This window comes from Anser brachyrhynchus (genome assembly GCF_964034855.1).
Source record: "Anser brachyrhynchus genome assembly, chromosome: 7".
Taxonomy (NCBI): domain Eukaryota; kingdom Metazoa; phylum Chordata; class Aves; order Anseriformes; family Anatidae; genus Anser; species Anser brachyrhynchus.
The window spans coordinates 11512225-11525244 of NC_137701.1; the positions used below are offsets into that span (position 1 = coordinate 11512225).

At 42.1% G+C, this 13020-nt stretch overlaps 1 protein-coding gene across 15 annotated transcripts in view; it reads right to left on the reverse strand.

Moving 5' to 3' along the window:
* The window catches only part of AGAP1 (ArfGAP with GTPase domain, ankyrin repeat and PH domain 1), a 373475-nt gene that overhangs the window by 332613 nt on the left and 27842 nt on the right, over positions 1 to 13020 (reverse strand). For 2 of the 15 annotated variants that reach the window (XM_080600168.1, XM_080600169.1), the window contains exons 1-2: positions 1206 to 5152; positions 753 to 812 (exon numbers count right to left, since the gene is read on the reverse strand). The exons of 6 other annotated variants lie outside the window; for them this stretch is intronic. Coding sequence is in view for 1 of the 9 variants with exons in the window: in XM_080600159.1 (XP_080456285.1) it covers positions 5171 to 5312 (142 nt within the window). In the remaining 8 variants the exon portion in view is untranslated. 7 more of the 15 variants (XM_080600164.1, XM_080600163.1, XM_080600155.1 and 4 more) reach the window with 5 other exon arrangements.

Sequence of the window (13020 nt, forward strand, 5' to 3'; positions counted from 1 at the left end):
ATCTTTCAGGAACCCAACCTCCAGCATTTTTTATTTTTTTTTTAATTACAATAGCAAAACAAAGAAGCCACTGGCATACAAGCATACATATAGCTCCTCATTCAAGGAGAACGTGACATTTGACAAGTATCCAGCAACTATTCCATTTTTCTTTTTCCACCTGCAGCAGCTGAGACACTCCCCCTGATGTACCTCGCGCTGGTGACAGATCCATTCTTGCTCCGTCCCTCCACCTCAGAAGCAAAGCCTGCCCCTGACTTTCAAGGTCAAAAACCAGAGCTGGCTGCCCCATGCTGACCCCAGCTGGCCTGAAGCCACAGCAGACCCCGAAACCTGATCAAAAACTCCACACCTGGACCAAAACCAACGGCCAAAGCCGCCGCTCTGGGTCCAACTCCCCTCCCACCTATCGCACTCCATACTTACCAATGCCACTGCACGGAGTCTGCTGCCAGAAATAACACCCATAAGCAGAGACTAGGAGAAGGGAAGGGAGGGCAGGGAACATGGGAACCAGAAAGTCACTGAAAGCACCGTAACCAGCTGTAGGGAAGAGCAATTGAGAACCATGCTTCTGTGTGTGCTCCAGTTCGGTGTCCCAGACAGCTATGTGCGTGGTAGCGTTAAACACAAGGTGACCAACGTGAACGTGGCTGCCAGCAGAGAAGCAGCACAGAAGCTCCCAGCAGACCACTTTTGACCTTTCAGCTGTTGAGGAATGCCAGTGAAGAGCACAGAACACACCAACCTACCTAACAGACGTTCCAGAAATCTCTTCCTTGCTCACTTAGGTGACATATATTTTAAAGACCCTGGAAGGGAGTAACATGGACCTTCTCTTTAATACCCTCAACAGACACGTCCATGCACAGAAGCCAACATCAAGAGCAGCAGATGCGATAAGGTTCAACACAAACCATGGTCATGTGCCAATTTGCTGTTAATTACACAAGCTTTCAGGACTACTGCAGTACTATGCACTAAGGAGGGTGCCAGTTAAACACATTCACTAAGGAAGATTTGAGTAAAAACAGTTTTTGATAAAATATATAACATTCTTAATGACCAAAATAAGAGGGTGAGGAACCTACAGTGATCAAGTTTACTATCATGCACACAGAACATGAGATTATAGGAGACAGACGTGCAAGGCACCAGCACAAATCCTGAAACTAGTCATTATTGTTTTAGGGTTGAACACTTACCACAGCCTGCTCCTAAATAGTCCTTCCTTGTATCACCCTCCCGTATGAAAACTTCAGTCTGCTGACTCAAAAGCTCAAGATTATCAGAGTTTGAGCAAAAATAGTTATTCATCACCACTCCGACATGCAAGCTGGTAAGAAAAACATGCGAAGAGATGAAAACAAAAGCTTACCTCGCAACTTCTTACCTCAACATCCCGCCAGTTGTTGAACGTAACACAAGCTACTTAATCTGTCCTACTGAAATTCACCTACAGGCGGAGCCAAAGCTAACCGAAATTCCACATTCCTAGACCTTTAATGGCTACATAAATAGATGCATTTTTTCCCCATCAACATGCTCACAACTCTTCTTAAAATATAAAAGGGCCAACACCTCTCCTTACATTTATCACCCTTTCCCCCCTTCAAAGAGGATTTCCAATTCCATTTTGACTGGTTGTCAAAAAAAACAATTTAGATGTATATCCCCACCTATGCCAGCTCCTAGATATTTTAACCCAGGGTGGTACTCACTTGCCCTACCTACTCTTAACATCCAGGGCTGTTCAAAGCTGAGGCACACAGGGAAAACAGACATCAAGAAACCATAGAAGCAACAACAAACTTAAGGAATTTCCTTTCTCTCAGCACACAAATGCTATTACCTACTAACTAAGTACTTGTCAGTGTGAATGACTAACAGCAAAGAATATTTCATGTATCATCTGGAAAGAGCCAAGCCCCTGAGATCTCATTATCAGAACCAAGTGCCCCAGCTGACATGAATTATTTACTGCAAACCCATGCTTTTGATTATGCACATGCATTACATGCTGACGGTGCATCTGTGCCCCAGTTTTAAACAGTCACGTGGAAACAAAGCCAAGCTAAAATACAACATCCACTCCCCAAAACAAGATGATGCTCTTGGCTGATAAGATGAAGTTTACACGTGATAATACACAGATGTTTTCAATACACCCTGAAGAGAAATGATAATAGGCTGGAGAACACATGCATTTTTCTTTCTTTTCTTCTGACACACTTACAGAAAGTAAAATTTTTGGTCTTAATCGTGTGTACCCAAAGCACATGGCAATCTCTTTCACTTATCTGAGTGACAGCACGCAGGGAGACGCAGAGACATTAAAACACACTCATTCTCGCTACATTCACCTGTGTCAGACCTGTCTCTCCCCTCTACAATGGGATTTCAGACGAAAATTTATTACCCATCTGGGACACACTCTGACAGCTTATGGACTGCCGCATTGAAACTCCAACAGGGGAGTTTCCCTCACCTCTTTTCCTTCCTCCTCCTTCTCTACCAGAAAGCAGAAATGGGCTACCTGACAGCAGTGTCGTTAAAACAAATACTCTGAAACGTTATTTGTTGCTCTCGAACCATGGTACACATGCATTCACACACAATCATAGGTTCATTTAACATTTTCATTTCATTAACATCACCTAAGTCAAGGGATGTCTTCATAAATAATGCCCATGCCTATAAAAGCCATCAAGGTGGCTGCCGAAGATCAACTTGGTATCTTCCATTTCAGTATTAAATCCACGTCTTCAGCTTATTCAGAAGCAATAATTTCATCTAACAGAATTTAGAGTATTTGTAATGCTAGCCTGAAAAGCAACTTGAGTATGCAACATAGTTTTCCTGAATGAAAAAAAACAGATGATTATCACATCAATATTCTGTTGTCATTCCAATCATTTTGTTAAGCAGCTTTAAGATACCACAAGTTAGTTTTCATACAACTGAAGAAAGCTCCAAAAGTTACAGCAGCGAGTAAAAGAAACGAGAACCAAGTTCTCAGAAGTGACCTCTAGCTACAGGTCAGGTATTTCCTTCACCAAATTCTAGTACATGGATGCAAACTTTTTTTTTTTTTTAAAAAAAAAGACAAACTGCAATCTGACTCCATTTCTGCAAAAGCTTTCGTATGTACAAAACAGAAACCTTTGCTCCTGTTCAGTAAACTCGTATTGCACTGCAAGCCATTACTCTAATGTTTAGTCAACAGCGCCTGGACACCAAGGTAGAAGAGAAGTCGTGTAGGCATGCAATACACACAAGAAGGAGCTCAGCTCCCGATACTTATTTTAAAGCACAGTTCCACACCACAACAAGTTCAGAAACACTTGGTATATCTGCTTGTTCCCCTTGTTCTTTACAGCAAATGTGCAGCGCTTTTGCACAGCAGCCCGGGATGTGTAAGGGGGAGGAAGGAGGAAAGGGATGCCTGCGTTGGCCGTCCTGCAGTTTAACCAGGTGGGCCAAAGGGAACATCTGCTTCCAGGAGGATAAGCAGGACAACTGCTTATCAAGTTGGAGGTATTTACAAGCATAACACAGCAAGGAGCAGTGATCAAGCCAACAGGGAACAGAAACACATCCTCTAGAGACCTGTAAGCTTTCTACATTGTTAATTTTAAACACAAAACTAGATGTGCTACATGAGATCTTTTAAAAGCAATGGGATTTCGGGAGGGCTTGTGAGTGTTAAAACATCAACCAACGAGAAATCGGATATACCCATAGAACACCATATCAGGTTACCTCCTGAATGAAGTGACCACAGGAGAATACAGATAGCACCTGAAAACAAAACAGTTCTGACCTTTGCTATTTTACTTGCCATGCTCATGGTGTTTGGATTTATTTTCCTTCAAATCAAACAAAGCTACATTCATACATCAAACAGACACAAAGAACATTAGCTCACACATATAAGCAAAATATCGTTTTTAAACTGTTGGTGCAAATGCAATATTTGTCTTTTTTTTTTTAAAGCAGAAAGCCTACTACAAGTACTCTGCTACTAGTGCATTTGACACACGTGCTGGAGACCCTCTCTTTGCCATTTTGTTTTCCCTACAGCCTGGCTCCTTCCCTGTAGCACTTCCAACCACTCAAGCTCTCAACCCCCTCCCCAAAACACCTGCTTTCCTCTGAAACCTTTCTAAAGGGACCTTTCAATTTTTACATTACATCCTCTGTTGCAACAGCCACCAGTTGCCTTCTATAAGCTCTCTTCCCCGAGACAAGGAAGAAAGGACTCTGCGTGTTCAATTAACAATCGCCTCGTGCCCCAAAATCTGTGGACTTGGAGGCACACTGCCGCAGCTGTTCCTCTGCAAAGCACGGCCTGCCACTGTCCCAGCTGGAGAGGAAATAGGAGCTACTGAGCCTGGCTCCTGCCTCTGTACACAGCTGTATTTTTGTACTTAACTGCTCGCCTTGTTTGAATCAAAGACCATGGTTTTAAAATTCAAGCGACTGTTCGGATGAGCTTCCAGCATTACTTTGCATTAATGGGAAATGCAGCTTTGGTAGCGAAATTCATCAGCCTCAGACCACCACACCTCGCATCGTAAACTTGCGGTGATGCACTAGCAAACAGATTTAACAGATGTTAGAAAAACTGCATTCTTAGAAATAAAGTTGCTTGCCATACAAAGCCTGAAAAACTGGAACAAGCAGAAAACAGAACTTGAGGTTACTTGGACCACATCAAAAGCCAGAGCCGAGAAGGAGAACAGGGCTCGCTCCACACAGTGCTCCCCTGGCAGATAGCAGCACCGGCCCTGATCCCCACCAGACTCAGGAGTCCCCCCAACACAAACCGGGGACCAACTCCTCTCCTGGCCACAGCGAACCCATCCTCACAAAGCATAATGCCTGCAGGGACAAAAATGAACAATTTGGCCTAACAAACAAATAATTCAATCCGAAATGGGAATTTCTGCATTACACCTTGCACATTACCTCGGACTTGAAGTGTTAGGCGATGCAGGAAATTTCCAGGGATTAAGCTCTACTACTGTGCACACAAGCTGTGTGTACAAGGCTAGAGAGGAAAGACCTGGCAAGAAAGACTTGAGAATGTCTTACATTTTTATGGCAGTACTTTACTTTTATGTCTCATTTTATTTAGCTTCTTAAGTGCCAAAAGACAAACACCTACCTTGAGAGCCTTCTTGGGACATGCAGGACCGCGACTCCCACAGAGCCCTACAGAACACAGGTGTACCCTGACATACATTCTGAGAGAAGATCCCTAAATTAGAATTACACCTTTTCCTGCTGGGGGAAACCCCTTTGCACATTTCCCTATCGAATACCACGCCTTTCAGAGCATCATTTTCCACATGGCCTTGCACGACCAAGCTTCTACAAAGTCTGCAGTTGTTTACACAGCTGTGAAACAGGATAAGAGAAATACAGACATGCACCTATTTTTTCCCCAGGCACGAACTGCTTGTATCAAGGTCATTTATTCCACAGAGAACGCATAATTGCCATAAAACAGTTCATCTTCAGTGGTAACTTTCCACAAAACAATATATATAAGCCATACAAGTCACGGGGCCATAGGAGAGAGAGATGGATGGACAGAGGACAGTTAACTTATGGCAAGTTCTACTTCTGCAGACAAGGAAGAAAGCTGGTGCTGACTCATGAAGTTGGTGACAATTCTAGGGAAATACTATTTACTTTTCAGGCACGCACTTTTTCTTCACAGAAAATCTCCGAAGTCGTGCTCATAAGCATCTCACTAATTAAAACTGGTCTGGGAACAGTCTACTCCTTAAACATACAGCTCACTTGCTGACTGCAATCTCCGCTTTTTTTCTTTTAAACCTTGGCCTCTAAGCAAGTAATAGCCATACATTCTGCAACTTTTCTCATGGAAGCAGTTTTAATAGTTGGGGAGCAGGGTACTGAACTCTCTGTCCAACGCATTAATGATGTCTCTGGTGGGATATCAGCCTTGTGCTGAAGACCACTGCTGCTGCTACCTCCTGGTAATGTTCCCATGGCTCAAATCTCATACTCTGCAGCAACAACACAAGGCAACTTGGGAATAACCTCAGGTTTTAAAATTAAAAGGCATCAGCACAGAACATAAGAGAGCTCCTAGACTTCAAGCTGTCTTAATGCCCTTTGAAAGCCTCCACAAAACTACGTAAATTTAAATTCTCCACTTGCAGAACTGCTTGCAAGCATTTTCTTGAGCTATAAAGCAGCTATGGGAACTGCAACACAAGTTTGATTTATAGGATCATCCTCAACAGTGATTTAAAAAGACTGTCCTGATGCCTTTGAAGAGAATGGCAGCATGGTGCTGGCACAGCTGCTGTCATCTCCACAATTACGAACATCCCACTATCAGAAAGGGTCATAACAGGACGGTTCTGAAGGTAGCGAGAGGATTTTATACTGTGAACAGTTCATGTACAGGCTTGTCCCACGAGCTCAATTTCTGAACTACTTAGACATGTATCCTAAAGAGCCTGAATTCAGCAAAACCAGTTTCCTTCCTGTTATCTAATTTTAAAAAGGAGGATGAAATGTTATAAAACAGGAGGCTCACTGGAAAATTGCTCTAAGAGAACCAATTCTCATCATGACTCATGCCGTTAGAAAAGCTTCTAATTACTTGAACAAACCACGAGGGAAAAGGAGAAAACCTACAAAAATTCACATGATGCAGGAATACTTAGTGTTTTTTGAGTTCAAGTCCTGTTAAAAACAGGCCTTCTTAATTTCTTTACTAGTCCAATGAAATGCAGACGAAGTACCCGCTCTCATTTCTGCTGTGTACCACTTAGCTCTCATCCCAGCCTCACAGGACAGGTTTGATTCACATATCTCATTACCTCCACCTACTGGTGAGAGTTGTTACTTGTAAAAGAAAAAAACCACCAGCAAAAACACCATCTCACACAGTTCTATTTTTTACTTTTTAATTTCAGAAAAAAATTGTTAAGGAAGTAAAATAGGAGAATTCAAGGTTTCAACTCAAAAACCAGAAGGTACAAGCCAATACACCACACACTACCGGTTTCTGATGTCCAAAATTTCCTGTACTGGTAGCGGCAAGTAAATTCATCTTTGGATTGCAACTGGAGTCAGCCAGGTGTACGCTGTCTGTATTTGTTCCACTCCTACACTGACTTATAAAATTAACTCTTAAGAGACCAATGTGATTTAACATTAAGCTTCACAGCCCTTACCAGTAACATATTAAACATATTCCTCCCCATGTAGCATCATGAATAGTTCAGTTCCTTTTTGACCGGAAAAGCACCATTAGCCTTCAATGTTCTTACAACCTGTTTTCTGTGATAATCCTCATATAGTTTATGTAAACGTTAATTGTTTCAATTACAAATCCTATTATTTAATTTTTTTTTTAATTCATGCACACATTAAACGAAACATAGCATGCTAACCTGGCAGTACTTCAACACGACCTTATTACCAATAAGGAATGATGCAGCTACTTGCCAGCACTGCTGGTTACACATGTCAGTTCCACAGCTGGTCATCGAAATGACAGACAACTTCTCAACTGTGAATAAATCATGACATATTACTATTTTTTTTAAAAAAAATTCCCAAACATCATTTATTTATTCTGCTGAACTCAAAACCCAGGTTAGGTTTTGAATCGCTATTTATAGCCATCTCTTTACTGTAAGACTGCATGGAAACACTCAGTAAGCGTGCATTACTACAGAAAGCAAAGCTTTACATGCTCATCAGAGAGCACCAACACGCCCCCTGCCAAGCGCTATCTCCAGGAAGCAATCATAACTTCTGTTTCAATAAATTGCTAGCATCTTTTCTAGTGCAAGGTAACACACAAGCTTGGAGCTGTACGTAGCACACAGCGACTGCTCCCTCACACAGCCCCACAGCGCTCATCCACACGGATCCTTCAAAGCAGTCCTCTAAGAATTAGGTGAAGCCAATGAGAACTCAAGTAACACAATACAAATACGACACATTAAAAATACTATTTTACCCTACATGAAACTGTATGGCAGTCTCCAAAATCTTGTTTCTCCTATCTTCATTCTTTTTATTGGACATGATCTTTGTATGTGCCTGGAAGCTTTCCTTGTCTGTTTTGGCTTTTTAATGTATTTTTAATTTCAAGTATTACCATATTTTAAGACATCAAAACTACTTGTTCTAACAAAAAAAGCATGCTTTCCCTTTCTTCAGATACTTGTAATTCATTCTTCTGCCCATATCCAATTCACAGAGGTGTCAGTAACCAGAAGGGGGCAACATTTTAAGTAGTATATAAAAAATACCAAATTGCTCAATGGTCAAGCTGATATATTTATTCTTACCAAGTCATCATGTCTTCGCAAAGCTCCTCCTTTAATATCACAAGGAAAAAATATAAAAAAAATCTGTCAGATATTTCATGCATTTCCACTTTCTACTTTCGGATGAGCGATTTGATCGGAAAACTTTGAAGCAGTGAATTCTGTTTCACCACAAGCAGTCCAATGCACCACTACGATGCTTCTATTTCACACAGCAACTATTCCATAGAAACACTGTTAGCTTGGAGGAAATGACTACACTTGGTATTTCACATGCTGAGTTTTAATTCAAATAGTTGTTTTGTTTTTTTCCCTGAAGCACTTCTATTTCAGTGAATTCCTAAATTAGGAACAGTTAGCATAGATGCCACTGAACAAGCTTTTTTTCAATGCAATACATTTAAACTTTCACACTGAAGTCAAAACAACAATCTAGCAAATGGAACGTGCAAAGCCTTATTGCAGAAACCTTTTTGTCTCACGATAAAGAAACTGAATTAGTTGTTCTTTGAAATACAGCAAGTAAAACATGCTCTGACCAACTAATTTCAAGACAGTAGCGCTCACTGATCCACAAGCTGAGCTGGAAAATTCACTAGAATGCTGCTATGGTGATGTCTCAGAGAACGAACAACGTCCAAAAAAACCACTGCGGAGAACAGCGGCAAAGAGCTCCTCCGGTTTCTAAACAGCCTGCTTCAAATGAGTGAAAATGAAGGGCAGGAGAAAAATGCTACTGTAATGGAAAAAAGGAGTTTCAGAATCTACAAGAGAGAGAATTTGAACACTATTGCATCAACTTTTGCCTAGGATTCACCTAACTAGAGAGCTTTATTTTTCCAACCAAGCTGCATTACTTACTTTTGTTCCCCCCCCCCCCCCCCCAAAAAAACAAAACGATTTATGCAAACCAATTTGTGAGATTCGCTCCCTGATTATTTCTCCTCCAACTCCACAAAAACATGATAAATAGTAACCCAGAACTTGCAATGAACCATATCACTAGACAAATGTGAAGGAAGGAATACCATTAAAGTTTCATCTGAGGATCATTTGAAGCTGTTCATATGGCGCTGCACTCAGTAAGCACAGCTCTGGCTTTGACCCCCGAAGGAGCATAGCTCCAGGACTCCAGCTGATGTGCCTGCACAGCTCTGTTCAAGGTTGTGACAAGCACACAGCAAAGCAGCAGGACAAAGCAAAATACACATTCCTGAAGGCTCATGGGAAGCTCACAGACCAGGAGAAAACGGTTTCTTTCTTTGGAATTGGTACCTGCCCTAATCTAATGCATACAAAAAGCATTCAGATGCTCATTACGGTGATAACTGCTAGATCAGTCCAAAGGTATCTTGCACGGTGTGGATGTGAGGACACAATGCTTGGAATCCCGATAGAGTAACAGAACCTTAAAAAAGTTTACCCCTCTTTTTCATAGAAGTAAGTAGTAAAGTGATGATTATTTCTTTAAATTCTCCATGTTTTTATTGACACACAGAAATTTACACACATACACACACGAAAAAACTTTTAAGGTATGCCACACACAAGAATGAACAAACTTTGCTTTGTTTTTGAAGAGATTCAACTCAGAATGAAGTCAACATTTCAGAGGAGCAGAGCATGTTTCTCGAGCTCAAAGTTCTCCACTTAAGTAGCACTTGGCAAAGGAAGAGGCACCAAGTCAAGCCACAGAAGCTGAACTGGGAGCGCCACACTGATTTCCTAACGCTGGTTTAGATGCTCTAGGTCCCATTTCATCTCTTCCTACTAGCCTAGTAGGAAACTCAGAATACAAACTGTCCTTTTCTGGTCTGGCATTACGCCACCAAGAGGACATGAAGTTTCACATTTTTTTCCAGCATGTCTGCATAAGATGTCCCTTAGGGCTAATTAAGCAGGCAGTTCTCTTAGGCGGTAAAAAAAAAAATCACGAACCAAGCCCAAGATCAAAGAGTTCAGTGTTGTATCCATCTGACCCCCTGCTGCTTTGCCAGAACTACACTTCCTGCTGTAAGGAGAGCATTCGCACAGGCTTACAACTAAGACACCAGGGCAAGTGGCTATTATGGCTATTAAAAAGTCACTGATCAATTCAGGGTTATTAAGAGTGATCTCGCAACACCATCTACCAGCTCCCTCACACACTCATGGGTGCATCCATCAGGGTCCATGGACTTTCATGTTTCCAGTTTGCTTCAGGATCCCCTGACCTGGCCATCTCCCACCCACAGAAGAGGTGGAGGTCTGTTCTCCTTGCTCCAGTCTCTGCCCCCAGTCTCCGAGGCCCGAGACTCCCAAGGGCCAGCCTTGCCTGTCAAGCCTGCGGCAAAGCAGGCACTCGGCACCTTGACCCCTTCCCTGTGACACCAGATCACCTGCTTCATTCAGCAGTGGGCCCCCCTCTCTACTCCTTTTCCTTTTGGTACTGACATACTTACAGAGGCCCTGCTTGTTGCCCCTGACATCCCTGGCCAGATTCAATTCCACCGGGGCTTTGGCTTTTCCAGCTTCATCCCTGAACGCTCGCACGCAGTCTCGCTGTTCTTCCCATGTCACCCCCCCCGGCAGGCCGCCTTCTCTCCCTTCTGAGTCTGGCCGGGAGCAGCTTGCTGATCCACACAAGCCTCACAACACTTCTGCCCGACTTCCTCTGTTAGGATGGAGCTTCCCGAGCTTGGAAAAGCAATCCTTCCATACTCACTGCTGAATATTAACCAATAGCACACATGCTTCCCTCCTGTCCCCCCCCAACCCAGCAGCACATACTCCTAACAATCAAAGTTCATGATCAATAAAACATCCTGCTTGCTATACATAGCAAATGCCTTATTTATAGGTCACTTTGCCTCTTATGAAATATAATATACTTGCTCTTCTGACTGGAGAAAATTAGCTACATTTAAAAGAGTATTGTACTTTCCATTAAGCTGTGTTCTCTGTTAAATGACAAAAACAAAATGATGTTTGAGCCTAGAGCCAATATTACGGTTTATGGGAGTCCTACCCCATGGACACACATTAGCAAATTACGTTCTTTAGTACAGTGTTACTGGAAGATCTGAACCTCATTTGCAAGTTGGCCTCAGTTCCACTGCAGCGCTACCGCAGGAAAATCACCCACCTGAACATTCACCTGCTTCCAAACATCCCCAGCATTATTGGTATTGTAGTTCCTCCTGTACAACCCCGATTTAGCCTTTCTGCATTGGTTAACATACCAATGATTACTGCTAATTAACTCGCCATATCCCTATTTATAGAAGTCCATGCCTGACGATACTGGAATGGTATGAGTACACAAAGTTCAACTGAAAACAGATGCACAAGCCCTTCTGTTCACTTTCTTAACCGCACGATTAGTCCATGTTCTGGTACTGGCAGTGGTAACTGCTACTTAGGCAGAGATTCTCACACCAGCATAGTTCCTCCCCATAGAAGAGATGATTCACAAGGGGAATCAATTTTTTACCTTCAGAGATCAGTAGCAATATTTATGCCTTCTCTCCTGCACAGGTACAACCCATCCATCACGAATGACCTGCCAGCAGCACATTACTCATCTTGCCTCTGTTCCACCACTAGACAGTAGATATTGCCAGTTAAACAAAGAAAAGAAAAAATGCAGCATGACCATTCACTTGCCAATCTCCATATGACAAGACCATCATAATCATTGCTAATTACAGTAGAAACAATCCTCATCCACCATTAAGTGCCAAGTTTCATTTATAATTCACACAAGAAATTTAATTTTTGAAAAGCATTAAGCGTGTAAAACTACATTAGAACTATACAGTAAAACACTTGGACGAAATTCGAATGTTCTTCCCCTCGTTATAGAGCTCCCTCCCTTTCCTTAGTTTACTGCAGTTCCCAGCACATAAATACTTTCAATTAATCATCGAAGTTCCCGCAAAAATGAAATGCTCCAATTCTTCTGAATAGCCTGAATACTCAGAAGTTCATCAAAATTCCTACTCCATTTCCAGAGCCAGGACGCTTCTAGCAGCTTGACAATATTCCTTTTGATAGAGCAGAATTCATAAAGGCCCCTGTTCATTTGTAATTCCACTACTTATGTTTGAGACCAACACTTTGTGCTGCCTCTGTTCAGTCCCTAGCAGGCAGATATAATCTACATATGAGAAAAACAAATGAAAAAGCTACAGAACTGACATTTCCATTGCTATCGCATCACCTACCTTCTGAAAGTTAAACAGTTCCTTAAAAGAAGTCAACATCTACCTCCTGACCAGCTCTGGTTGTTGAACTCATTCACCACCAAGATCTCTAGGTGCAAGATAGAAGGAGGCACTGATGCTGCCAAGAGCTACAGTGCCAATAAGCTGATGAACATCCACTAAGTCATTCAGTCCGTATCTCAGGGACTCTTACACAAGCTGACGTTGAATCGGTTATCTACACACACCAAGCCCAGTGAGCAGTGTCAGCATGTACTTACATTCACCTACAGCCCAGCAAAGAACTGGTAACAGCATCAGAGCATCTGTGGGTTTAGTTTTACTTTTCTTTCTTGCATTATACCAAACACATTGCTTTGACCAGAATTAAGCACAACAGAATGAACATCGTGAAGAAAGGTAATTAGCATTTACTGCTAATTGCAGAAAATAGCAAAAGGTTGTGTTCAGGATTTGTTTGGGATATTTACTTGTTTTTAAAATGA